General features: G+C 37.7%; 1 protein-coding gene across 1 annotated transcript; it reads left to right on the top strand.

The window, feature by feature from the left end:
• The first annotated feature begins 5,563 nt into the window (after positions 1–5,563).
• On the top strand, positions 5,564–23,643 carry gas2b (growth arrest-specific 2b). The gene is made up of 8 exons (XM_051901775.1): positions 5,564–5,684; positions 10,335–10,497; positions 13,159–13,268; positions 14,171–14,312; positions 17,123–17,186; positions 17,284–17,692; positions 17,786–17,893; positions 22,677–23,643. Exons 2-8 carry the CDS (start codon positions 10,353–10,355, stop codon positions 22,884–22,886), a joined length of 1,188 nt encoding a protein of 395 aa, XP_051757735.1. The 5' UTR covers positions 5,564–5,684; positions 10,335–10,352; the 3' UTR covers positions 22,887–23,643.
• The last annotated feature ends 1,342 nt before the right edge of the window (positions 23,644–24,985 follow it).

Raw genomic sequence — 24,985 nt, 5'->3', positions numbered from 1 at the left:
TTAAATATGCTTAATTGGATATGACTATTTTGGAAATGTTGATATTGCAAGGTCTTTATTTTCAAAGGCATATAATTTCAGAATTAATATCTGACTTCACATTGAAGCTTTGAAATTAAACAATGAAAGCACATTTGTGAAAACACATTTTTCTTCTGGGAATGTACACGTCACAATATCCCTAATTTAAATAAGGCATATGCAAAAAAGGGGCAAGGCCTGGTTGAGTGTGTTAAAACTCATTTAGTGGTTGACCAATCACAACACACTGATCCAGCCAACCAATCAAGGAGGGATGTGTTTCATAGAGATGGGAATTAAGAGAATGTTACTGACAGACTGGGAAGAGAGGTGCTGCAGCAATGTAAAATATGTGAAAAATTATGCTTTTGAACATTCAAGCATGAAAACCTATTCTAAAACAAAATCAAGACTTTCAAAAAGAGAGTAAGTCCCCTTTAAGAAAGGTTTGCCTGTCCTAAATGAATCCTGACAGAGTTTTGTCCTTACTTATCACATACACCTCTACTTATTTGTCATTTTACCTATAGGTGACTCACACACCGCAGCATGGTGTGATGGAGGTGATGCGGCTGGTGACTCATTATCACACACATGCTCTCACTCAGCACACTGTTTTTCTAGCCAGCGTTTAATATACTGCTCTACACCTCTGTTCCTGTTTCTACCTTCTATTGTTTTGATCATTGGATAATCATCTTTCTATTCCAATATCGTGTGCACAAATGTTCACTGCACTCTGCTATACTGTCTGTCACTCATTCCTTTGCAGATAGACTGGTCTAAACAGCACTTTCTAGCCAATTATTTCAGTATACAGCAGTCTGGATGAACCAGCTAACTGTCACTCAACTGGGCAGAACAACAGAGAAGGTAAGGCTATGAGACAGATTGAGTGATAAACAGAAAGTAAGATAATGAGAGAGAAAGACTGGAACTGGACTGCTTAACTGATCAAAGAAGCTGTCATGTTTCTTTCTAGAGAAAAAAAAAAAAAACACTGATTTATATCTAACACAACACACAAGCCTGAAACTGAGACTCAGACTGACAGATAGACAGACAGTCTATGTCTATGAAGGTTTACCGGTCTAAGCAGGTGCATGTTTGTGTCTTTGGACGTCCTGTTGGTCTTGTGATTCCCTGGATGGAACAGACAGACACACTTCTAAAACAGATATAGAGCATTTAATTGTTTTTTGGAATTATTTTAACATCCTTTAAAGGGTTAGTTCACCCAAAAATGAAAATTCTGTCATTAATTACTCACCCTCATGTCGTTCCACACCTGTAAGACCTTCGTTCATCTTCAGAACACAAATTAAGATATTTTTGATAAAATCCGATGGCTCTGTGAGGCCTCTATTGACAGCAAGATAATTAACACTTTCAAAATGCCCGAAAAAGCTACTAAAGACATATTTAAATCAGTTAATGTGACTACAGTGGTTCAACCTTAATGTTATGAAGCGATGAAAATACTTTTTGTGCAGCAAAAAAACAAAATAACGACTTTATTCAACAATATCTAGTGATGGGCGATTTCAAAACACTGTTTCATGAAGCTTCGAAGTTTTATGAATCTTTTGTTTCAAATCAGTGGTTCGGAGCGTGTATCAAACTGCCAAAGTCACGTGAACTATTGAAGTTTTGAAACGTTTCAAAACACTCAAGACGTAACGAAGCCTCGTTTACTGAAATCACGTGACTTTGACAGTTTGATATATGCTCTGAACCACTGATTCAAAACAAAAGATTCGTAAAGCTTTGAAGCTTCATGAAGCAGTGTTTTGAAATCGCTTTTCACTAGATATTGTTGAATAAAAACGTTATTTTGTTTTTTTTGCCGCACAAAAAGTATTCTCGTCGCTTCATAACATTAAGGTTGAACCACTGTAGTCACAAGAACTGTTTTAAATATTTCTTTAGTAGACTTCTGGGCATTGAAAGTGTAAATGATCTTGCTGTCAAAGGAGGCCTCACTGAGCCATCGGATTTTATCAAAAATATTTTAATTTGTGTTCCGAAGATGAACGAAGGTCTTATGGTTGTGGAACGACATGAGGGTGAATAATTAATGACAGAATTTTTATTTTTGGGTGAGCTAACCCTTTAAGTCTATTTAAGAAAAGGTTTGAATGAACAAGTTCATGTATTTCAATGTTTCAGAAAAGAGGAATAGATGTGGGTGTATGTCCATGTGATGAGTCATCTTGAATCTGGAGACACGTACACCTGTTTCCTCAGCTACAGCACCCAAGAGATGTAGCCGTCCCCAGATTCAATGAACAAATCAAGGTCACACAGAAAGCTGTAGTAGAGTTCACACGCACTTGCTTGCATGGACTGGAAGAGAAGTATACCACTGCTACAATAATGACAGTTCGAGTATGGATGTGTGCGTGTGGGTTTGTGTGTATTAAACTTTGAGTAGTGTGATATCAATTTCATGCAGGAGAAAAATAGTTCCTCCATTTACCCCCTCCCTCAAGATTACTATTCTGAAACGTGAGAATTTGACGCACATTCTGACGCAGTTCTAGCCCCACCCACCAACCATACCTGAACCAATGAAATTCCATATGCTCGCTCTTCCTATATGTTTTCCCATGGAATGGCTGCAACAACGCCGAACATGGCTATATCGTACCACACTGACATCTATTCCAAACACCTGCATCTATAGATAGATAGATAGATAGATAGATAGAACTGCAAATGAGTGAATATGAAAGAGAGACAGAGAGAGAATTTCCATTTGTCATCCTGATGCTGTATGAGATGCTGTATGCTCATTCCAGACAGAACATCCGTCTGGCCTTGGCTCTCTCCATCTCATTCTTTTTCAGTCTCTTTGTCCTGTGTCTTTTCTCTCTGAATCTTTAGAGAGGACAGAAGGTTGCCATAGAGACAGAGATGCTTATAGTAGTAAAGAAGGAATGTGGTTGTCATGGAATATTTTTGTAAAATAGGAGAAAATCAATTAATTATTGAGACTGTACAAGAATACAAACGTGAGGCGACTATGAAAAGAGAGAAAGAAATAGAGAGAAAGATCATTCTGACCAAATCAATAATTACAAAGTTCAGGCATCTGTTTTGTTTAACTTGAGTGTTTGTTAGCCTATATAAAACATTGAACCGCTCGAGCGTTTGGACATTGTTACAGACCTGATGCTGAAAGCTGATAATGCACTGATAGCTAGTTCTCGATCATGTGATAATAACATTACAGCTTCACTTGATCCCATCACCGCTCACAAGTAATCGTATTATTGTACACACAGAGCGGGAGCGAAAGAGAGAGAAAGTCGAGGATGTTGCATCAGGACCACAGAGATCAGAAGAATATGTTCCTGTTTTTCTGGCTTGTTTTGTGCAGTGGAGATCTTTCTAGTACAAACTAAAATGAAATTAGATATCATCAGTATTCGCGCTACTGAAAACATAAATCTGATTAAAGTGATATGGGTTTGCCTCGCTCAAGCCCGTCAATGATCTTGAAGCCCACAGGAATACTGCAGCGCCACCTAGTGACGACTTTATGAATAAATCGCATGAGGTTTCTCTTCTGTACAACTGCTTATATAGGCCTACTGTATTTATTTCAAAGTATGTCCTAAGGAAAATCACACAAAAAAATATTTAATATAAAACTTGCATTATTTTTTTTTTTTAAATTACAAAGCAGGAAGTAGGCTACTGTGAAATCATGACACAAAAACTAGTGGCAAATCAATGGGTTTCAAGATATAATGTAATCTAAATACTTTAGTCAACTAATGGCACATTTTACAGCAGTTACTCTATTAACTTCACGTCCTCTGCAGCAGTGTACAATCTGACAGCTGCAGTACAGTAATTACTGCAGTCTCACCCTGAGGCTATTGACCCGGATGTTGAGTTGACACTTTATGAACAGTGACTGCCTCACTCACTGTGTTTGTAATGAAGCAATACTATAATTAAATCTGTGCCATTTTGAGTAAATTAAAACATGGAGCACTTACCTGCACGACTGATAGGTCTGTATGATGTGTAATTATTTTCCTCTCTTTATTCTGTTTTCACCCTTGTTTTTAAGGTAGTTTTTGTTCTATGGTCAAAAGCATAGGCTAGCCTACTAAAAGGAAATGACTGAATTATGGAATTACTGAATTATTCATATTTAGATATAGGCCTATAGTTGAGAGCATGACACATCATGAATCCATATCGAGCAGACAAGATTAATGCTGTGGGACAAAGAACTCCAATTAGTGATGGGCCCATCTGATGCTGAACGGGCCCCACAGACCCCAGGGACCAATTTGGACAGGCACGTGCCTGGTGTTCGGTAGGTTCCCGCGTGTCTATCCAAACACCAGACGCGTTCCTTGGTTTTCCAGGAAACGCACAATCCCGCCATCTGTCACGGTCCTGCGCAGTGATCCCTGTCGTGTAACTGCGGCTCTCTAACTAGTGAGAACACACATTTATCTATTACCCGCCATAAACAACTGAGTGGGCGGGAAAACAGACATCTTTGACACGCCCTTTCAGGTCTAAAACACGGCGTAAACCTGGGTCCTTCTCTAATGGACTATAAATCAAAGGTTTAATTTGAAAACACCAACGCGGACACAGAAATTAATTCGGAATTGATGGGACTTTAAAAATAAAAAAATATCAGCATTTCCACAACAGACATTTCAAATTAAACATATTTAAAATATGTTTAAAACAAGCGTTTAAATCGAAAAGGAAGTGAACAGAACTGAAGTGATGCAAACTCATCCTCCAAAATGTACATTTTACAGCTAAGAGACGGCTGTTGATGATAGATGAGTAGTATCGCCATCTGCTGGTTGAAGTAAATGAGGGCTCGTGGTCTTGGATACAATACAAGCAGTAGATGGTTTGCACAGTGTGTATCTGATTCTGAACGAAATTAAATGGGATTGGAATGTTCTACTGGCAAAAGATAAAACCAACTCGTTAGTAAACAAACAGATCAAAGACATGATCCAAGCTGTTAGTTCGCACGTTCTGCCAGTTTACGCATATAGCGCGGGTATGCAAATCATACGTGGGTAAACAAACAATAGAGGAAGTTTATCTTCTCATCGGGCAGAAATATCATAGCCCATATGCAAAATCATTCCACTGAAAATTAGGCAAAATTTCCCCTGATAATACATTAATTAATTCTGTAAATCACAAAAATATGATAGATTATGCTCAAATGGTTTTATCGTTTTTTTTTCTATAAAGAAGAACTGACGATGGAGAGACTCGCAACGGCTACCTAAACGCTGTTTTTTATTAACTTGAACTACATTTGTAAACAAAGTTGAACTTTTTGCTATAAACTAAGGTTTGCGTTATGTGTTGGCGTAAAGACACTCTAAATGCAAATTAATATAGTCTATTCGTTCTTTATTTTCTGTCTCAGAGAAGAAGAAAAAAACCTTTCTGTCCCAAGAGAACTGTTTTGTGGGAGCTCTGTGTGTTAGCTCTGAGATAGCTGGCTAAACAATTATGAATGATCACAGGCGTGTTGTTAACACGTCACTATACTGACAGTGTGTAAATGCAACTTGACACCGAGAGTGTGTTTGGAGGAGAGAGTGAAAGTTTTGACAGTGACATTGTTGGCTGATCTGGTGAGGACACAGAGAGAGGTAGGCACCGGTTCATGCTTTTCATGCCTTACGATGTATAACGCGATAATATAAAACAGAATTTCAATATGTTAGACTAAAATTATCCATTCATTTATTTACAAATTAATATTTCAAGGCCTGTCTCAAAACTTCACTAGCGGTCATTATAAGAAGTGTAATGTAATTGAGTGTTTTCCCCCGATCTGAGGCTAGATATTTTAAGTTGCTTTAAATATCGTACAGCTCATTTGGTGAGGTCAGATAGGCTATGTACAGATCTGTAAATAAATGTATAAAGGAGTTGCTGCTGAAATTTTCTTCATCATGAAGTTAAGTATTAGTTTCATGACAATTCCAACTTGATGTATGATATAAAAAAAATACACAGCAATAGAATATTGTAGTGTTTTATGCACCTCAACAAATTATTGCCATACATTTTAGGGACACATTTTCATCTGTTTTAAAAATCTTAACTCTGCACTCATAGAAAGTAAATTAAGGCTGTAATTAAAAAGTATAAGAAGGTTTTTGTTGAAGAGCTTAACGCAGATCAGTTTCTGACCAATTACTTTTTGGTGCCTAATAAGTGTTTCATTATTATCACAGTAGTGCTCAGTAATCTGGACTTAAACTATAGGGAAGAATGGGGAAGGATGAGACAGTATTTGCCTAACTATAGATAGTTCACCCAAAAATTAAAAGTATGTAATAATTGAGTTGCCCTCATGTCATTCCAAACATGTTTGACTTTCTTCGGTGGACCACAAGTTCTGAAGAATGTTTGCGCTGCTCTCTACCATACTATTCAAGTGAAACGTGACCATAAGAACAAACATCACCATAAAAGAAGTCCATACTGCCTTATACTCTAAGTATGTCTGTATTCTTTTATTATAATATATTCTGCACGATCATCTAAGTGTTCTTAAGTAATACGATAGCTTTTTGTGAGGAACAGTTTGAAATTTAGGCTGTCATTCCTTGAAAATCTTGCTTCACATGCAGCAATGTTCACCATTTACCTTCATTACGTTGAAAAGATCTGTTGTAATAAGCAAAATAATTGCTTATGTGTTTCATGGAAGAAAGAAAGACATGAAAGGGTGAATATGATGATGATCACACATTTGATTTCATGAATACATTTACAGTTTTTTGGGTGAACTGTTCCTCAATGCAATGGCCGAACTTTCCCCATGGTTCGGATATGTTGACCTTTACCATGGGGCTAAGGTGACACATATGGTGTAAGACAAATCTAAATATATAATTACATAATAAATGATTTTAAAAAAAGGAAAACGTTTAATATTAATCTAATATATTCACACATTTTGGCAGATTTTCAGAAACAAGACGCACAAAAAACTATTAATGTGTCCCTCACATTCACAGAAATCCTTTCTAAATATTTAATCACCTAACAAAAATTGTACACAGTTTGATAGATACAGAGGGTGCTCATCTTCCACTCCAACTCATTTTACCCCATTGGCCTGAATGAATTGCAGGTTTCACTTACACTGTTTGTGGTTGTGATTCACTCACGATACGCAATGTCACACTTTTGCTAATGGCAGTTTCTCAAGTTTCACTGAAATGTAGACCTTTGTAGTAGAAAGATTTGTTGAGTGTGCTAACATTCTCACTGAAATTATTCAACTGAGGTTGAGCTTTACATGCCATTAAAATAAGCACAGAGTCTGTGTTGTTTTTATACATGGATTTACTCCAGAAGTAATTTAGTTGCAGTGGGTGTTGTCTTGTCATGCTTTGAAGCAGAGATCTTTTCTTTACACTCAAATTCCTTGATAGAACAAGTACTCTACATTTTGCATGTCAACCCAGTATTAGGTATGATAAATGTCAAGCCCTTTCTCTACAGTAACTCATGGCTGTAATTTAACAGAGGTGAGAGTGCCAGATTACCAGGCCAGCAGAAATGTGATTTATTGTGCTGGACGTACCCTGTCCCTGAACCTGACACTTAGATTGGTATGGCAGTTAAAATTGTAGTTTGTATCTGTTTTAGCTTGTATTCCCAGACGAGAGCTTTCAGCATTCATTAAGTTATTAACCAGAACATGAGTGGATGACACAATTACAGCCTGTAAAAATTAGACTGATTTCTCTGTTTGATGAGGAGCTTGCACGGAAAATGTCATTGGATGAGTGCAGTTGATCCTCTGTATCTCATGTGTTGCCTTGTGTCAGTGTGTATCAATGAATGTTCACACCTATCTGTGAGCGGTGAACTGGAGCGCAAGCCTGTGTGTGTGTGCTTTACCGTTACGTGCATCTTGGTGTGTGTGTGTGTATGTGTGAACAAGCCTCTTTTTGTCTGTGGGTTTGGATGAAGACCTCTTCCTCTCCTCCTGTCTGAGTATGGTCAGGTTGCAGTGTATGTGTGAATGTGGCACCTGTGTGCTGTAATCCTGTTGTGTGGGCTTCCCATGCTCCATTGGTCAAAGAGGCTCAGCCTTCATCACTGACACACACTGCCCTGGAGTTGAAGCCATCCTCACTTTTTGCTGTTCTTTAATCATCCATTCTGTCAATTACCGCTGCGCTTTTCTGCATCATCCAAACAGTATGTGAAAAGAGTATGTCTGAATTAACGGTATTCATAAAACAGTAGACAAAAAGGTACCCGGATGACCTTCTTCGGCGGGATTCTAAAGTGTGTGTCCATTGGACATCTCATGAGGCCACGGGAGAGGATTTGTAAATGGCATTGAAGCAATTCAACTGATGCTGGTAGGTCACATGACAATGGCAACACGATGGATTTAGTACGTCCGGATTACATTTGCAGCCAGTGATTCATTTGTGAATTTGACTGATTTGACCTTTTTGAGCCTTTATTAAAGCATCTTATAGTCCTAGTCATCTCTGTATCCTCTTTTTACTCATCTATGTTGTTTCTGTGTTTCACCCATAGACTGTAAAAAAATATGAACGTAGTGTCCATGACGTCACCCGTAGGTTTCTGAAGAGGATTTTTGAAACCTAAAGCCGGCCGTTGCCATCTTGGCAGCGCGTCATCACGCGTCACTCCCGGATAACAGAACATGGGCAAAAAGGCGGGACGTAGGTAGAGCTGAGGTGACTTCACGGCAGCAGACAAATGGCTAATGGTGACTGCAGCGACAATCCACCTGTCGCTCAAGTGGCCACGCCCTTAATTATGCAGAACTTTAAGGCTTAATATAATTTAAACGGACGAGTTATAAAAAAATTCACCCCCCTCACAGTTGTCATGAAGGCCAAAATTAGCTATATAGACCAAAACCACGATTTGTACCAGGCTGTAAACATGTTTTTTCCTGCTGTAAAGTTGGGCATTTTAACATGGGGCTCAATGAGATTCTGCTCTCTTTTGGAGCCTGTCCCTACTGGCCAGTCAATGAATTGCAGTTTTAGTCACTTCCGTATTGGCTTCAAGAGAAACAGGGGGGAGGTTGCCGCTTGGTTTCACCATCTTCTGTTGTATCAATAAAAACCTTGATAAAAAAAGTTTCTTGTTTCTTCTTTGAGCTTGAGCTGTTCTGGGAGATAGACCTTCTATAAAAGCTTCCTTTCTGCCTCCGATTTCTCCCTGCTCCCATAGAACAACTCTTAACATATCATCTCATCACCCCTCACTTTATGCTGTGGAAGACAACATCTAGTTGTATCAGAGTTTGTGTCTTAATCTCCTCTTCCTCACCAGCTCACTCGAGAGCTTCATGTCATCCAGCTTTAATAAAATAAATGGGGGTTGGTGTTTACTTACATTTACCACTATTTCTCTCTGCACCTATTTCAATTGCACACATCTGCCCTGCAGGTGTCTACTCTCCTTCCTCTGCCTTACAAGACTGTGGCAGTTATGGGAAACAGGGGCATGTTTCTACATGTGAAAGGCCCCTCTGATGAATAGTTGCCTGAGTAGGGGGGAAATTACAGGACAGAGCATTCTTCAGTTGCTAAGGATTGAAGAAGACTTGTACATTAAATCCTCCCCTGAGTGAGAGTGTGTCTGGGCTGGTATTTGTCTGTTTGTGTTTGCCCTTTTCTCCATCCAGTCTAGCATGACAAATCTTAATTCCCTCATTCTAAATCTGTACCTAAGGATATTTTTTATAGCCTTATGATAAATTGTGAAATACCTGGCAGCAGTCAGACATGAGCTGACTTTAAAACAGTATTACACTAAATTCCCATCACTGTTTATTATCTCATCCTTTTGCCTGTTACCAATGTTAATATTTCCCTTTCATTGCTTTGGTCAGTTTTAAAGAACAGTTGGAATGTGGTAGATGTGCATCATTAGGTACAGTGTAAATCCAGCGGTGGTTGAGGTACATTCAGACAGTCGCCCATATACAGAAGCATTGAGAGAACAGATGTTGTGCTGTAATTGTACCATTCAGGACCATTCAGCCTGACCATTGCTGCAGAGAGTATGCTAGATTATTTCTTTTAAAGAGGTGCTGGTTTTGATCCAATTGCTCTGATTTATTTTAAATCATACACTACCCTCAACATTTTTGGGGTTTTAATTTTTTTTTTTTAATTAATACATTAATTCATCAAGGATGCATTAAATTGATCAAAAGTGACAGGCCAAAAAACAAGAAAAAGACTCAATAAAGTTCCTCTCTTTCCTTCTCTATCCAACAGTCCACTACTTGAGTCAGTATGAATGGTGCCTTCAGTCCTAGGCGGGAACCAGGACCTGACCTCTCCTGTCTGCACCAGTACAACGAGTGGCTGGCTTGTAGGCATGAGTCCAGTCTCCTGCCCATGAAAGAAGATCTGGCCATCTGGCTAAATGGAATCCTTGGTAAGGAAATAAAACTTTTCATATTTGAATAAGCATTAGCGATTACTGGTTTTTGAAATGTTGACCTTTAAAGGGTTAGTTCACCCAAAAATTTAATTTCTGTCATTAATTACTCACCCTCATGTCGTTCCACACCCGTAAGACCTTCATTTATCTTCGGAACACAAATTAAGATATTTTTGAAATCCAAGCGCTTTCTGATCCCCCATAGACATCAATGCAATTACCACTTTCAAGGTCCAGAAAGGTAGTAAAGACATCATTAAAGTAGTCCATGTGTCTACAGTGGTTCAACCTTAATTTTATGAAGCGTCGAGAATACTTTTTTGTGCACAAACACAGAACAAAAATAACGACTTTATTCAACAATTTCTTCTCTTCCGTGTCAGTCTCCTACGATGTTCACGTGAGCAGCACGACGCATGCGTGTGATGCTGACGCAGGAGCCGGCCAATAATGAGCCGCCGTACTGACATAGAACCCGAAGCGCTGCACTGTCTATACAACGTGACCAGCGTAGGAGACTGACATCTTCTCTTCTGTGTCCTTCTCATATGTTGTTTACGTCCAGCGCTTCCATGTTCTACGTCAGAACGCCGACTCATTTTTGGCCGGCTCCTGCATCAGCATCACACGCATGCGTCATGCTGCTCACGTGTGCAGCTTTGGCCAATACTGAACCGGTATTTGGACGTAAACACAGAAGCCTGCACTGTGCTTACTGCGTCAACTGCATAAGGATAATGACATGGAAGAGAAGAAATTGTTGAATAAAGTCGTTATTTTTGTTCTGTGTTTGTGCACAAAAAGTATTCTCGACGCTTCATAACATTAAGGTTGAACCACTGTAGTCACGTGGACTATTTTAACAATGTCTTTACTACCTTTCTGGGCCTTGAAAGTGGTAATTGCATTGCTTTCTATGGGAGATCAAAAAGCTCTCAAATTTCATCAAAAATATCTTAATTTGTGTTCCGAAGATGAACGAAGGTCTTACGGGTGCGGTACAACATGAGGATAATAGAGTAATTAATGACAGAATTTTCATTTTTGGGTAAAATAACCCTTTAAGAGATGGTTCATCCAAACATGAAAATTCTGGCATTCTAAAAACTATATGGCTTTATTATTTCTGTGGACCACAAAAGAAGATATTTTGAAGAATGCTTGTAACCAAACCTATTTGGTCACCATAGACTTCCAGTGTATGAAGAAAAAAAACAAAAAAGGGCAACATTGAGTCTTTAGGGCAACATTGAGTCTTTTACAACAACCATAAATTGCCTTTGGCAGTTCAACACATGGAAACTTCTAACTAGAGCTCAAGTGTGTCAAGGAACGTTGTGAATTTAAAAATTATAGCCATCTCTGGACACCAATAGGCCCACTTATTTTATTATCAGTCACGACTCCAGGAGAAGATGGTGCCTTGTGCTTCCTGTGCTTTAATTTTCTGTATGTGTTTTGCATTTCAGCTTTACTGCAGTATCAGTAATTTAGATTAGTTTTCTGTTAAATCTTCTGACTAAGAAGGACTCAAGGTTACTCTTTTTCACATTCCCATTGCTTGGCGTCAATATAAAACCTTATTTACACAATCGGATATCTTCATTAAATCCTGCACAAGCTAACAAATATGGATTATTCTGTGTCTGCCCATCAGATCAGCAATATCATGGTGTTTACAGACTTTCAATAGAATTCCTTAAATTCCTCTGCATCTTGGATCAATGGGACATGCCCTGATGGGACCTTAAAAGAGGAATTGCCTTTCTTAAACAGACCAGGATATGAGCGTCTTATACAAGTCCTTGCGTGTCTTGACCTCTGTTGTCAGAACCTCTTAAGACAACTGTGGGATAAAGAGCCTTTAAAAAAACAAAACAGAACATGTAAAGAGATAAAAAAAAACACAAACCCTTAAGCCAACAGGCTGGCAGTACTTAAATATACAGTAAAGACACAACAACCTGAGAAATGAGATTAGAATGGAGACAACATCAGAGATGTTGTTGTTTCCATCGAAGAAGCTGATGAGGGATTTCTCTGATTAACACACACTTCTCTTCCTCAACTCTTCCTGTTGCTGTTGATCTTAGGGCAGCATTATGGCTCTGTGGTTGACGGACAGCAGGAGATCTCTTTGTTTTCCTACACACTTCTCTCTTGCTCTGAGCTAATGATCATCCACAGTCATTCTGCAGGATTTCTGTTTTTGTTGTGGTTTCCCTCCACCGTCACCTCCTGTATTCCCCCTCCCCAGGCCCCCCACTCCCCCTTCACCGTGATGGTTAAGCTCCGGTACCACTGCTGTGTCTGAATCTGTATGTACTTAACACCCAGGCCTCAGGAATGTGTCTGCACAGCTGTGAGAATCTCAGAGCGAGTGTACTTAGAGGATTTTTTGGGCATCTTCAAGTTGCCTAAGGTACTGAAAACTGATAAATAAAAGATGGAGGAGATGATATGTAAGGAAGGTAAAACTTGTAACTGTACTGTATGGACGCCTAAGTGTCACTATGCTTTCTACAGCTACCAGTTCATCCACTACAATTTAATCAGTGCCTTTATAACCTCACTCTTTAGTACTATAAGCCTATTGATCATTCTTTAGCTCTCTCTCTTAATGCTCATTTGTCTCTCTGAATGCTTCCTGTACAGGTTTGGATATAACAGTGGATAACTTCATGGACAGACTAGACACTGGTGTTGTCCTGTGTCAGCTTGCAGAAACGCTACAGGAGAAAATGATTCTCTCCGGCAATGGCAAGGTGCTCATATTATGGGTAGTTTGATCATAAGCTAATTATTAAAGGGTTAGTTCACCCAATAATGAAAATTCTGTCATCAATTACTCACCCTCATGTCGTTCCAAACCCGTAAGACTTTCGTTCATCTTCGAAACACAAATGAAGATCTTTTTGATAAAATCTAAAAGCTTTCTGTCCCTCCATAGACAGTTACGCAACTACCAATTTGATGCTTCAAAAAGTTCTTAAAGAGATTGTAAAACTAATCCATATGAATCGAGCAGTTTGGTCCAAATTTTCTGAAGAGACTTGAGCGCTTTATATGATGAACAGATTTAATTTAGGTTTTTATTCACATATAAACATTAATCAGCAAACATAAACAAAAAGCTCAACTGAACCTGCTTGACGCATAAGATCAAACCTCTTCCAGAAACTCAAACGTGCTGCATAACACACAACAATTTTACAATCTCTTTATGAACTTTTTGAAGCATCAAAGAGGTAGTTGCGTGGCTTACTATGGAGGGACAGAAAGCTCTCAGATTTCATCAGAAAGATCTTCATTTGTGTTCCGAAGATGAACGAAAGTCTTACGGGTTTGGAACGACATGAGGGTGAGTAATTAATGACAGAATTTTCATTTTTGGGTGAACTATTCCTTTAAGATGTGTCCTAAAATCTTTTTTTCTTCTTTTTTTTTTTCAAAGAACTTGTAGAGAATTACTAGCACTGGCAGGAGAATGCAAATTTTAGGACACATGATTTGATGCAAAGCTAATTTTTTATATGTTATTTGAAAATAGTCTCAACTAATAGAGGGACTATTATCTTTTGTGCTGTTTTTATACTGTAAATATTCAAATGAGCACATAATAAGCTAACCAGAGTTACATTTCAGTTGGTTTCTTTTGTGTTCATAGCCCTTCATTCGGCGTGTGATTCGCTGGCGGCCTGATGCAGCCTCTGGATCGTTCTTTGCTCGGGACAATACAGCTAACTTTCTGTACTGGTGCCGTAAAATTGGGGTGGAGCCATCACATCTGTTTGAGTCTGAAGATCTTGGTGAGTATTTCAAAGCACCAGTTTTCTTTTATCGTATCAAGGATAGGTTTTTTTTGTTTGTTTAAGATATTAGCTTGTGAATATACTATCTTTGTGATTAAGCAAAGACAAAGTTCTTTGGTTTCAGCACAAGTGGCATGTGCTTGTATTTATGATGATTCAGGACCATGGACACATTTTCAGCACAGAAAGATCAGTTTTTTCTTTGCCCACTTTTACACTCATAATATCATTAAAGGGTTAGTTCACCCAAAAATGAAAATTCTGTCATTAATTACTCACCCTCATGTCGTTCCACACCTGTAAGACCTTCGTTCATCTTCAGAACACAAATGAAGATATTCTAATAAAATCAGAGAAAATTTTGTCCCTTCATTGGCAGTCCACACAACTACCGCTGTAACGCTTCAAAAAGTTCATAAACGGATCGAAAAATGAATCCATATATGAATTGAGTAGTTTAGTCCAAATTTTGTGAAGAGACATCCCTTTTATGATGAACAGATTTAATTTAAGCTTTTATTCACATATGAACATTCATCAGTGCACACATCAGTTATGGTAAATGGAAGCTCAAGCATGCTATAAGGCAATTATTATTATTATTATTTTTTTAATTTTGGGTGAACTAACCTTTTAAGTGAGATGTCCAGTTAGAATGAGCCTTACTTCCTCTGTCTCTGTGTCTCTGCAGGCTGTCGTCCTGTGGGGCTGTGGCCCTAAAGAACTGCTGAATAGCAAGCAGTATCAATATCTGTGTCACAATACTGTTCACTGCGTCACACCCTTGGCCCCTGCTGTCCATCACTGTGTGATGAATAATGGAGAGAAAGAGAAAGAAATAGAAATGAAAGGACAGTAGGTCAGGGGGAAAATGGGGAATGAAAACATAGGGTCAAAGATAGAGATTACAATACAATAATAGTGAAAATGAAAAAGAGTGCACATTGAAAGGTTTTGAAAGGATAGATAAAATAATGCAGCGTGAGCTAGTGTTCAATAACTGCTTTAAAAGCAACAAAACCCTTTGCACAGTCTTTTAGTTCTGGTAATTTTACAGGTTTATATGTCATATTACATATATACATATATAGAGAGGGCTAAAATACCATAGTCTTAAAACCTGAGGGACATTTGCAGTGACAGAACCAGTGTGTTGATCTAACTGTGCTTTTCAAAGAGTCTCAGTTGACTTTTGTATGTGCACATGCCTGTCTGTTTAAATGCATTTAATTGTTTGATATAAATTAATGTGCATTTTCCAAAATGAGAAAGATAAAATTCTGTGTTTATTTTAAACCTCAAATCAGTGTACATTGATACCCAATTATTAGGACTGTAAATCTAGCCAACATTTATCATAGCTTTCAAAATGAGGCTATTTTGGATTTAGCTGATATTTCTTTGTTTTCATTAGGATTCACACCTTGTCAGAATGTAAGGGAGACAGATTTCTGTTTTTGTTCTTGTTGATACAAGTTTCAACACCCTTTTCCAACAAAATTAGTGTCTAGTTTTTTTTCTTCCACTTTTCCACTGCACAACAAATATATCACTAGCGTCAGTACAAACACTACAAAGTTTGTTTTGTGTCTGCATTGCAAAGGCTCAAAAATGGGTTGGGAAGCTCATGCAAACATCTCCTAATGACTTAGTTAGAGGATGAAAATGCTCTGCAGTGTTTATTTTGGCTATTGTCTCATTAAGACGTCAAAGCCTTTTTACTGTTTTCCAGTAAAAATATCTAAGCATCCTTAAAACAAAACAGCCTAATTTTTCTGAAGAAACTCGATCACTTTATATGATGAACAGACTGAATTTATTCTTTTATTCACATCAGCGAACATAAACAGAAGCTCAACTGAACTGCTTGACACGCGGGAACGAAGCTCATTGGTTCTCACACGTCAAGCGAACATGCTTGAGCTTCCGTTTACCATAACTGATGTGTGCGTTGATAAATGTTTATGTGAATAAGGGGCTAAATTAAATCTGTTCATCATATAAAACGATTGAGTCTCTTCAGAAAATCCGCACTAAACTGCTCAACTCATATGGACTTATTTTACAATCTCTTTATTAACTTTTTGAAGTTGGTAGTTGCGTGGATTGTCAATGGAGAAACAGAAATCCAAATGTGAACGAAAGTCTTATGGGTTTGGACCGACATGAAGATGTGTAAATGATGACAGAATTTTTTTTTGGGTGAACTATCACTTTAAATTTTTTTTCAGAGAAATCAAACTCAAAATTAATGAGATGAAGAGAAAATTCTTTGCCAATGGGGTAAGAAATAATAACTTACAACAAAATAAGAAATAATAAAATATTTGTTAAAAATAATAAAATAATTTTATGATTTTTTTTTTATATAATTGGAAAATATTTGTTCTTGCTTTAAACATAAACCTTATTATTTGTTATCATTTTAGATTTTATGAAATATGATACTCAAATTTATCTTGTTTTTAGGGTGTATTTAAATAAAATATTGAGTAAGATATCTTTTTCTTACTCAAAAAAATATTCTCAGTGAGATTCTAGATACAAAACTGAGGCTTCTTTCAGTCACCGTCATTCTCTTTGCAGGGTTATGATAATGTTATTTGAGAGGGTATAATGTTATTTAGCTGAATAGACATATCAAATGTCCTTTTGCTTTGGGAATCTTTGTATAAGACCATCAAAGCTCGGTCTTGTCCATTGTTACGTCCAGGGTACAGTATATGTTTGTTTCAAACATGCTGACACCATAGGTCTCTGAGGATTTTGTTTTTGTGCATGTATGACAATATATGTGTTTCACTCAGTTCTTCAGAAGCATCCTAGGGATGTATGCTTGTGTCTCATGCAACTTGGGAGAATTGCTTCAAGGTGAGGTCCTTTGATCCTTTGCAGTCGTTTACTATCACGTCATCATCATACAGTATTTTAATCTCTCAGTCAGAGCTGAATAAACGTTCTCCCTCAGGTATGGCATTGAGCCCCCTGCGCTGGTCAAGCTTGAGAGAGAGATTGAGAAAGAGGAAAAAGAGTCTCTGTCACCATCCATGTTCTTTGCCTCACCTCTGCCGTCTCCCTCCACCCCACCTGTTTTTTTCCCTCCTGATCCAGAGCCCCCTGTAATCTCAACCCCCTCACCCATCTCTCCTCCATCCCCTCCTCCGGACCCCTGTCCCTCTACGCCACTGGCCCCTACCCCTCCCCCAGAGTCCACGTCCATCTCCTCTGACTCAAACACCCCGTCAGAACCTCAGCAAACTTCACCAACTCCACCATCACCCATCAAGACACCCGTCAAATCAATGCCACCCTCTCCGACAAACAGCTTTGCAAAGACTAATGGGAAAAAGAGCAGTGGGAACCTGCTGGATGAGATTGTGAGTACTTTCAGGTCATATACTGTATGTGGTTTCCCAATCCTTGACTGTGCTGGTTATCAAAAGCATGTTTTCTTTGTTGCTTTGTTTCAGGTGAGGCAAATATCAGAGGATCCACCATGCAAATGTCCAGTCAAATTCTGCATTGAGAAGCAGCCAAAAGGCCATTATCGAGTCGGAGACAAAGTTCTCTATGTCAGGGTATGTACTGCTCTTTCCATCGCAGACTGCCTTTTTTACTCCGTTTAGCTGATTGAAAATGTTATTCAATATTTATTATTGCATTTTTTCTGGTTTCCATTGACTTCTGTAGAAAGATATGAAGCGATATGAAAACTCATGTCTCGTTGTTTGTTATAAGCATCGACATGTCAACAAGCTCTGCTGTGCTTTCACTGTATCTTTAGAAGCACAAATATTAGTTTTGAACCTGAAAGAACACAGTACTCAGTCAAGGCAAAGCCTCATGGGAGCTGGTGTTGCCTGGCAACATGAAGAAAAGGTTCACACCTTTGAATAGGGAAAAAGGAGGTTCAGACTAACAAATGTCTAGAATTAGGGCTGGAAAGTCGAGTCACATATACCAGAAAAGAATACAAATATTTCATAAGAAACAATAATAAAACACTCAGTCATACACAGAATTTAGATTATATTAAAACTCAAAGTGCCAAAAAGGTCATGCATGCTATTTTTTTTTTTTTTTTTTTTTTTTTAAATAATAATTTTATCTTTTTTTTAGTCTTATAAGAGAAAATGCATCTAAACCCTACAGGGAATATTTGAACTCTTAACAGAATTGTCACTTTGTCTCATTTGGGACCTGTACAAACTCATTACATGCTTAATTAAACATATCAGATTACACTTACTGTATGTAACACACACTATTTGTGTTCACTGTCACATTAATAGCCATCAATACATCTAGCTGTTTGTTAATGTTAATGAAAAATTTCTTTGCTTTTGATATTTATCTAGCAATACAAAGTTCTGTCATGAAACTCTAGATGGCACAGGCTAATAGATCCTTAACTCATTCTACTTGCAATCACATCATTCTCTATAGAGCACAATTGATTGGTTCCTTCCTGCTGTATCAGTAGCCAATCAGTCGCTGCTCAACCTTCAAGTACTTGGTCAGCGCTTTCAGAAACCCCAGCTCCACCTGTATAGATCTGCTATGGGTAATTCATGTATGCTTTTGTACAGCAGCAGCATGTCTTACTTGCTCACAGCAGCATGTCGTGTATTGGTAGTAGCAAGACTCGTACTTGCTCTGCAGCAGCAGTAATAACCAACATCAGCAGCAATAACAGCAGCAGCAGCATAGCAGATCTATTCCAAGACCAAACATATCAACATTGTCATATCCATTACCATGCCAAACACTGCGAGAGTTGTCATGACAGAACTTACTTTCTACCTAGAAACACAAACCAAACATTGAAATATACTTTTATAGATCAAGTATAAGTCAAAAACTTGTGTATAGTCTCTCAACTGGAGGGGAGAATTAAATGAAATCTTTTTTCCCCCCTTTTCTCCGACTATTCAACAACCAATTATTGACACTATTACTGGGGTCATTTGAAGCAACAAGAGACAAGTTAGAAAGCACCTTTGTTAGACTAGATCTGGACTTTTTTTATTGCAAAAGTTGCCATAAAAGTATAATTCATCTATATGTAGGTTACTGATAAAGTGATTAGTAGTGTGATTGTATTCAGAGACTTAAAGCCTTTGCTTTCGTTGGCTCCACCACTCCCTTTTATGATTTTTCAATCAGACAAATCCTTCAGGGCAACAGTATGTGTGGCAGAGGAAGAAAAGCAGCTGCTTTCTGTCAGAGATCCAATTAGAGAGAGAGGCTTACTGTAGCACTCAAAGAGAAAGAGAAGGGGAGCTTTTAATATCATTTCTCACCATTCTTTTCAGTAGAAGGGAGTGGGACTTTTTTTTTTTTTTTTTACTGTTGTTGTGACATCCTGGGCTAAAATGAAAGAGAAGGAAGATCCATTAGATCATCACAATGGCTGAGCTGTGTAGTGGAAGGGGTGAAGAATCAGTAAATCACTAAGAAATACGATTCATGCCATGTCTGTCATTAACAGGGATGTTAATGGGTCCATGAATACTTCTCTCTTTAGATCTGTCTGGAAAGCATAATGCCATTTTAACACAGACTGTTGAAAGCTGTTTACCTTTATCTGACAAAACTCTCCTTTCATGGACACCCCATTTAAATGAATATGGCTAACACAAACTTCACCACCTTTTAGCACTTTTTATACATTGTGTATTTTTGCTATACATGTTCCAGTAAGTTTATCTTGCTTCTTGGTCTGTTCAGTAATTAAGGACATATTCATTATTCATTCTTGTTACACAAAAGGCAGATTAAGGGTCAGATATGGATCTCATCCAGGTGCGTTGAGAATGGAGGCAGACAGCAAAACAGACCAGGACCTGGTAGTGTTGTTTTTGTCTCTATTGCAGCTTGATGTGCTTTAAAGAGCTTTTCCGGTATGTATACATTATAGCTAATCTTTTTTAAGGTGGGTTACTACTGTTTGCCATCTCAGCCATTTCCTCTACCATACATGCTGCATTTCACTAATATAAAGGTGTGTTTAATATCCAGCCCCTTTTTTAGAATATATACTAGCTATTTGAACACTAGAAGACGTGTACTCAGTCAGGTCCTGTTCAAACAAGGATATAAAAGCTACAATCTGCCATCTAGTGGTCAGTGTGTTAACAATGGCACGCTCGCTCTCGTCTTTTTCCCATTAATTTTTCAGTGGAGGAAAAAGACGAACAAAAAGACTAAAATCAATTTCGCTGATATTATATAATAGAGAATGACATAAGAGACTAAAGGAGTGTTGTAAATGGGAATAATATGATACGATGTTGTATTTTGACCACACAGGCTTTGCACGTAAATCATTTTTAATGGAACATCCAACATATACTTTCATTCTGCACTGTCGACTGTTTTTATTTACGTACAGGTCAGAAGCGCTAAAGGTTTGACTGACGCGGGGTTTTCTTAAACAGACTCCCCCTCCCTCGCGGCTTTCTGTGTATTTGTTAATTCTCGCTCGCCCTCACCTCTTCTGTCAGCCCTGACATTTTAATCTGCTTGGAAACAGCTGAGACTGATCAAACCGCTTGGTAATTAGAATTACCCTGCTTGGCAAACGTGCGCGCGCATGAATAGGCTATATCCCTCTATTAGGATGCATCAAGCTAAAAGGGTTTGGAGGGGTGGGAGGTGCAAAACATATAAATCTGGTTGTATTACCAGCAGCTTAACAGCTTTCTAATGAGGGGGTCAAGACTGATAAGGTGGAGGGGAGGAGGAAATAGATGACTGTCGGTGCCTCTGGGGACAGAAACACATTTCTCAGGAGACGTGACCCTTCCTGTGCTCTCCTTCTCAGTTTCAGTGCTTTTCTATTTCGTGTATCTTGTTCATGCTGGGGAGCGGTTGCCGTGGCAGCGAGTGAGCTTCATGCCACGCGCCATAGGTGTATGTCTGAAAAGCCCGTGTGTGTGGATTTGTCCTGCGCGGGTGCTCAGCTGGTGCCGTGAGGTGGTGTTTCATTAGGCTTAATGAGATTTTAACAGCACAGTCCCCTCACCCCCTTCTCTCTCTCTCTCACTCACTCACACACACACACACACACACACACACACACACACACACACACACACACACACATATATAGACTACACAAACACACACTTTCTCGCAGCCTTTCTGACTGGGATCATTTGCCTTTCATCGGATCTGTTGCATATTAAATGTAGCCTAGACTTTGAATATTTTATGAAGGAGGAGGGGGTATTGGAGAGATCACAAAAAAAGTGGGTTTATATATATATATATATATATATATATATATATATATATATATATATTTTATATAAATGTTATGACTTCTTCCTGAGTCTCTCCATTAGTGTCCGACTCCGGTTTGAACAATGTAAGGCTGAACACAGTTACTGAGAATCGTCATTTTGGCTGCGTGAGATTCTCCAGCTTTGTTGTTGTTGAGCAACCGAAGCCGAGCTGTTAAAGCTCCGCCCTCTTCCGGAAAGCGGGCGGGAGCAGTAGCTCATTTGCATTTAAAGGGACACACACAAAAACGGCGTGTTTTTGCTCACATCCAAATAGGGGCCATTTTGACAAGCTATAATAAATGATCTGTGGGGTATTTTGAGCTGAAACTTCACAGACACATTATGGGGACACCAGAGACTTATATTGCATCTTGTGAAAATGGGCATAGGTCCCCTTTAAATGCCTTTAGATTTTGTTTTATTTTTGTCCCATTTTCTCATTTTCATTTTATCTTACACTATAAAAATTCATCATAAAATATAAAATATTATTTAATATGGAAAAATGTATATTTTATGATGAATTTTCATAGTCATGGTTTCTGATGTGTTTAGATTATCTTTTTAAACATTTCAGTAGTTGTTTTGTGGAATGATTTGTATAAATTAAATAGGCTTCATAAAATATTACGCCCCACAGCTGTGGCATCATTGTCACCACAATGAATAATCTTGCCTCTAATAACATTTTTTAGAAGTTAGCGTAATTGTTTACCAACAACAGTATCAATGAGGAGCATGTCGTTGCGAATCATTTTTAGGTAAATGCTAGCAATAAACTTAGACAATAGAGTCTGACATTTTATTTTAAAATAATTTCCATGGTAGTAATGCTAAACACAATACATGATTTGAGATGTGTTGGAAAAACAGTGTGGTGAGAATGTAAGACTGTATATCTACTCTTTAGGACATTGTTAGATGAGAGTTTTAAGAGATTTTATTTTCAAAAAATATGCATGCCAATCGTTGAAGAAACACCCTTTAACATCTGTGAAATAATTTTGTCGAACAAACATTTCATCAAGAATTTCTTGTGCATTCTCTCTCTAATGCTTTCTCACTTTTACAGATGTTGAATGATAAACATGCCATGGTGCGTGTTGGTGGTGGATGGGAGACCTTTGGTACTTACTTGTTAAAGCATGACCCGTGCAGGATGACCATGATCGCCCGGCCTGGAACCAAAACCTGCAAGCCTAACGGCAGGTCCCCAATCAAGAGAGAGCTGTCCCGGGACAGTTATATGGTCATGGGTACTCACTCCCGCTTTAAGAAGTGATGTAACTGCTACCTCTGTTAAATCAACAGCAGGCTGATTTAGTTTTTCATCTTTATAATTCATCTTTCTTTAGGGCAGTGGTCCTGAACCTTTTGGGTCATCATGACTCACAAATGTGTCACAGGTATTTTCTGATAGGGTCGCAGACTTATTAAGAGGATGAAAATGCTTTTGAAAAAATAAAAAAGACAACAAAACTATGCAGGTTAAAAGAAAATATAACAAAGACTACTTTAAATATGGGGTCATTGGCGAAAAGAATATTCATAAAACCATCCTAGATTATAAAACCATTTAAATTTAAGTGACATTTACTATTGAACACTTAAGATGTAAATCACACTTATGCTGTTGTTTATGCATTTATAAAATTGCTTTCGTATTCAGCCCAAGGTATCCTAATGTTGCTTATTGATGATTATACAGTATACATGAATTTCAGAGTTTTTAAAACATTTTGTATACTTTTGTATGATATACAATTTTAATACTGTGCTGGGTCATCATTTGATGTTCAATGTAAAATCTGACCTGATGCAAAAGAATACTGACCCGTCTGTTGTTTTTGTTCACAGATATTAAGATTTTTTAAGATTTTGTTTCTTATGTTAAATTTTAAAAGCATAAAGGGCGGGATCTCTAATATTAAATCATTTACTGGGAAGCATATATTGTAACTTTTTATTTTGAATCGATTTATGGATGTTATGCTGTATTCTTTTAAGTTTGAGTTTACAAAGACACTTCTGTAATGTCTTTTGAATGAGGGTTTTTATAGGGTTAGTTCACTCAAAAATGAAAATAATGAAATTTATTACTCACGCTCATGTCGTTCCACACCCGTAAGACCTTCGTTAATCTTCGGAACACAAATTAAGATATTTTAATTAAATCCGATGGCTCAGTGAGGCCTGCATTCAAAGCAATGACATTTCCTCTCTCAAGATCCATAAAGGTACTAAAAACATATTTAAAACAGTTCATGTGAGTTAAGTGGTTCTACCTGAATATTGTAAAGCGACGAGAATACTTTTTGTACGCCAAAAAAAACAACAAAATAACGACTTTTCAAAAATATACTGATGGGCCGATTTCAAAACAGTGACTCGGAGCGCCAAAGTCACGTGATTTCAGCAGTTTAGCCGTTTGAAAGGAGATCCGAGTCACTGATTCGATTCGTAAAGCTCCGAAGCAGTGTTTTGAAATCGGCCCATCACTATATTTTGAAAAAAAGTTATTTTGTTTTTTTGGTGCACAAAAAGTATTCTCGTCGCTTTATAATATTAAGGTAGAACCACTGAACTCACATGAACTGTTTTAAATATGTTTTTAGTACCTTTATGGATCTTGAGAGAGGAAATGTCATTGCTTTGAATGCAGGCCTCACTGAGCCATCGGATTTAATTAAAATATCTTAATTTGTGTTCTGAAGATGAATGAAGGCCTTACAGGTGTAGAACGACATGAGGGTGAGTAATTAATGACATTATTTTCATTTTTGGGTGAACTAACCCTTTAAAATGAACTTGTTCCACAAAGAACCTCTAGGTGGTGCCCTATATCAAGTTATGAACTGTATTTCAGTATAGTATTACTGCAGCATTACCTTCTTGTGTAGAAAATTGTCTAGAGGACTGTGAACATGTAACTATGCAGTATATAAAGTATGGAAACACTTTACAATAAAGCCCCATTAGTTAACGTTAGTATATTAACTAATGAGCAATACATTTGTAACAGTATTTATAAATCTTTGTTAACGTTAGTTAAAAGAGAAAATACAACTGTTCATTGTTCATGTAAGCTCAGGTCAATTAAATAATATTAACAGATACATCTTTTGATTTTAATTATAATATATATAATATAATATATTTTAATATGAATTAGTAAATGTTAAAATTAACATTAACTAAGACTAATAAATGCTTTTGAAATATTTTTAGTTCATGTTAACAAATGGAACCATATTGTTAAGTGTTACCGAAAGTATATTAAACATGATCCACCTGCCCCGTACGCTTCCCTTCATGTACTCAGGATTATTATTAATTGTTTTACACAAGCATGTAATCTTGTATATGTACTCATATAGAAGC

This window comes from Ctenopharyngodon idella, chromosome 7 (assembly GCF_019924925.1).
Source record: "Ctenopharyngodon idella isolate HZGC_01 chromosome 7, HZGC01, whole genome shotgun sequence".
Classification (NCBI taxonomy): domain Eukaryota; kingdom Metazoa; phylum Chordata; class Actinopteri; order Cypriniformes; family Xenocyprididae; genus Ctenopharyngodon; species Ctenopharyngodon idella.
The sequence above is the reverse complement of the archived record's forward strand: the minus strand, read 5'-3'. Positions and strand labels throughout refer to the sequence as shown.

What these genes read in the sequence shown, in the direction of transcription:
- gas2b (XM_051901775.1), top strand. Translation starts at nt 10,353, where the DNA reads ATGAATGGTGCCTTCAGTCCTAGGCGGGAACCAGGACCTGACCTCTCC. An exon ending in CTTGGGAGAATTGCTTCAAG is followed by an intron (nt 17,187 to 17,283) that starts GTGAGGTCCTTT and finishes GTTCTCCCTCAG; the next exon opens with GTATGGCATTGAGCCCCCTG. An exon ending in ACAAAGTTCTCTATGTCAGG is followed by an intron (nt 17,894 to 22,676) that starts GTATGTACTGCT and finishes TCACTTTTACAG; the next exon opens with ATGTTGAATGATAAACATGC.